The sequence below is a fragment of the Notothenia coriiceps genome, unplaced genomic scaffold (genome assembly GCF_000735185.1).
Source record: "Notothenia coriiceps isolate Sejong01 unplaced genomic scaffold, NC01 NC01_scaffold00002839, whole genome shotgun sequence".
NCBI classification, from domain to species: domain Eukaryota; kingdom Metazoa; phylum Chordata; class Actinopteri; order Perciformes; family Nototheniidae; genus Notothenia; species Notothenia coriiceps.
This window is the reverse complement of record NW_011335540.1, coordinates 1-2,695: the sequence shown is the minus strand read 5'-3', so window position 1 is coordinate 2,695 and position 2,695 is coordinate 1. Positions and strand designations below refer to the sequence as shown.

At 41.3% G+C, this 2,695-nt stretch overlaps 1 protein-coding gene across 1 annotated transcript in view; it reads right to left on the bottom strand.

Moving 5' to 3' along the window:
• Positions 1–1,692, bottom strand: part of LOC104940939 (protocadherin gamma-C5-like) — a 26,368-nt gene extending 24,676 nt beyond the window's left edge. The window contains exon 1 of the mRNA XM_010765955.1: positions 1,325–1,692. Within this exon, the coding sequence (XP_010764257.1) occupies positions 1,325–1,684 (360 nt within the window). The 5' untranslated portion in view covers positions 1,685–1,692. The remainder of the gene's footprint in view (positions 1–1,324) is intronic.
• Between the last annotated feature and the right edge of the window lie 1,003 nt (positions 1,693–2,695).

Here is a 2,695-nt window from a genome sequence, read left to right as displayed (position 1 = left end):
TAAACATGGACAAGTGGTGTTGCTGGCTGAGAGACGGAGAGCCCTCGATTCCTTTGCCTGCACTCTGGATCTGAAAACACCTTTCAGTTTTCTCATAGTCAAAACTGAGTGCATGCTGTAAAGATGGCTGCCGTTATTCCTGGAGTTAATGTTAAACATAAGTACGAGACAGAAACTCCCTGACTTTTAGAGTCCAGTATGGAATGAAGAAAGAACTTTGGCGTTTCACCAAAATCTCAGTCAGAGATGCTGATACTGAGTATAGTATAGAGCCTGGCACCCCATTCTCTTTTAAATACACATTATAGGATGGCTGAGTGAATAAAGGGGCGTTATCATTCACATCACTGATGCTGACAGGTATAATTTTCTTACTGGACAGAGGAGGGGAGCCTGAATCAGTGGCTGTTATCTCAATATTATACTCTGAGAAACTCTCTCTGTCTAAAGCACCACTTGTAACCAGTGCGTAATTATTAGAAAAGGATGGTTTCAAACTAAAAGGAGAACCTCTTGATACTCGTAATGTGACTTTGCTATTATTAACGGAGTCAGCGTCACGTGCGTTGATCAAAGCCACCACTGTGCCACTTGGTGAGTCTTCGCGCACCGGCTGCGGTTCAGAGGTAAGAACAATTTCTGGAGTGTTATCATTAACATCTAAAACATCTATCTGTAGACGACAATGACCCTCATTTTCGGGAACCCCTTTGTCTTTTGCAATTATTTCAATGACGTAGGACGAGGCTCTTTCGAAATCTAAGTCTCCTTTCAATTGTATTTCTCCTGTTAATGAATTAATTTCAAATGCTGATGAGACAGATTCTTGTGTCCGCGAGCCAAACGAGAATACAACCTCTGCGTTAATTCCCTCGTCAGCATCAGTTGCCGCTATCTTTGCAACAAACGTATTTTTAGCAGTATTCTCCCCTAAGGTAACTTTATATACACTTTTATCAAAAACAGGAAAATTGTCGTTTACGTCCAGCACTGTGATTGTAATCTGTAAGGTACCAGATTTGACTGGATTTCCCCCGTCTAATGCAGTCAGTAGTAGCTGATGAACTGATTTCTTCTCTCTATCAAGGGGCTTCTCTAACACTAACTCCGGGACTGTTTTGCCGTCTTCAACTTCCTTCATTTTCAAAATAAAGCAGTCATTTCTAGTCAACACGTAGGATTTAACTGAGTTGCTGCCAACGTCAGAATCTTCTGCACTGTCCAAGAGAAAACGTGTTCCTACTGCTGCAGTTTCAGAAATTTTTAATGACATCTCTTTTGTATGAAAATTAGGCGAATTGTCATTAATGTCTTTAATTTCTACCTCGATTCGATGTAAACTGAGAGGGTTTTCTAGAACAATTTGCAGAGGTAAAACACAGCTCGTAATTTGTCCACATAAAGCCTCTCTGTCTATTCTGTCATTCACTATAAGCTCGCCCTTCCCCGTATCCACACTGAAATACTGCTCGCCAGCCTCGGAAGCGACACGTAGTTTACGTTCAAACATGTCTGATAATCCCAGACCCAGATCTTTGGCTAGATTTCCTACCACAGAGCCCTGTTTTAGTTCCTCCGGGATGCTGTAACGAGTCTGTCCGTTTATTGTAGTCCACAAGAGAAAGAAATGATGCCACCAAAGCGCCTGCCATCTCCAGTCTCGGTATCCTATTCTCTTTGTCATCCCCGGTCCGTTAGAATAGGTTTCCCATCGAGAACACCGAAGTTAATATCCAGTTCCAACGAGCATTAGCTATTTCCATAAAAATACATGAATCACCTTTATTCATGTCTGAAGCTTAAATTAACAATTTCCTTTTCAGCCTCGCGATAGGAGTGTATCATCCACCGTCCTCGAGCTCTTTGCATTGATAACGTTTACAGTGCTGAGGCTGCAAGGGGGAGGGGGTAGATCTCTTTGTACGACTCTGTATGCCATTGGTGCACACATCAATCACAAGCATCCAATAGGAAAGGGACTGAATTGTGCTTTTAAAGACACACGCGTATGAGCATCAGCCTATACTGCTGGGTGTGACAGGTCAGAGTGAGAACGTGTTGGACAGCGATCCATGCTTTTCTTCTCGTTTTACAACTGTGCTGCACAAACAATGTGAGATTTCCCAAATCTAACAAAATGGGCCTTCCCAGAAAATAACATGAACACATTTGAATGGGAAAAGCCAAATAAAACCCTATCCTCCCAAACAAAACATGTATTAAAGGTCCCCTATTATACTGTTTTTCATCAATATATAATAGGTCTCAGATATATACAAAGCATGTCTCTGAAGTGTTTGGCTTGAAATACCAAACAGATCGTGCATTATAGCATCCCATAAACCCCTCTGTTTCAGCCCTGTTTCAAAAGTGCTGATTCTCTGTCCTTTAGTTCAGATGAAAATAAGGAGCCACTCCCCTCTGAGAGATATTTGGTTAAATATAACACAATGGTGCACTAGGAGGAGATTCAGGTGATAAGGTGGGCGGGTGTTACCTTGGTTGGTTATTGGCTAATGGTTACACAAGCCGAAACATCGTTATGACATCATAACGTGCATGGCCAAAATCTGATCAGCTCGTTTTCAGACAGGTTTTTATATAAATGGATCAGGCCAAAAAGTGAGCAAATATTTTTTTCCTGAAACTTTCAGAATATCTTTACACATGTTTATGTAAAAGACATGAAAAAGTT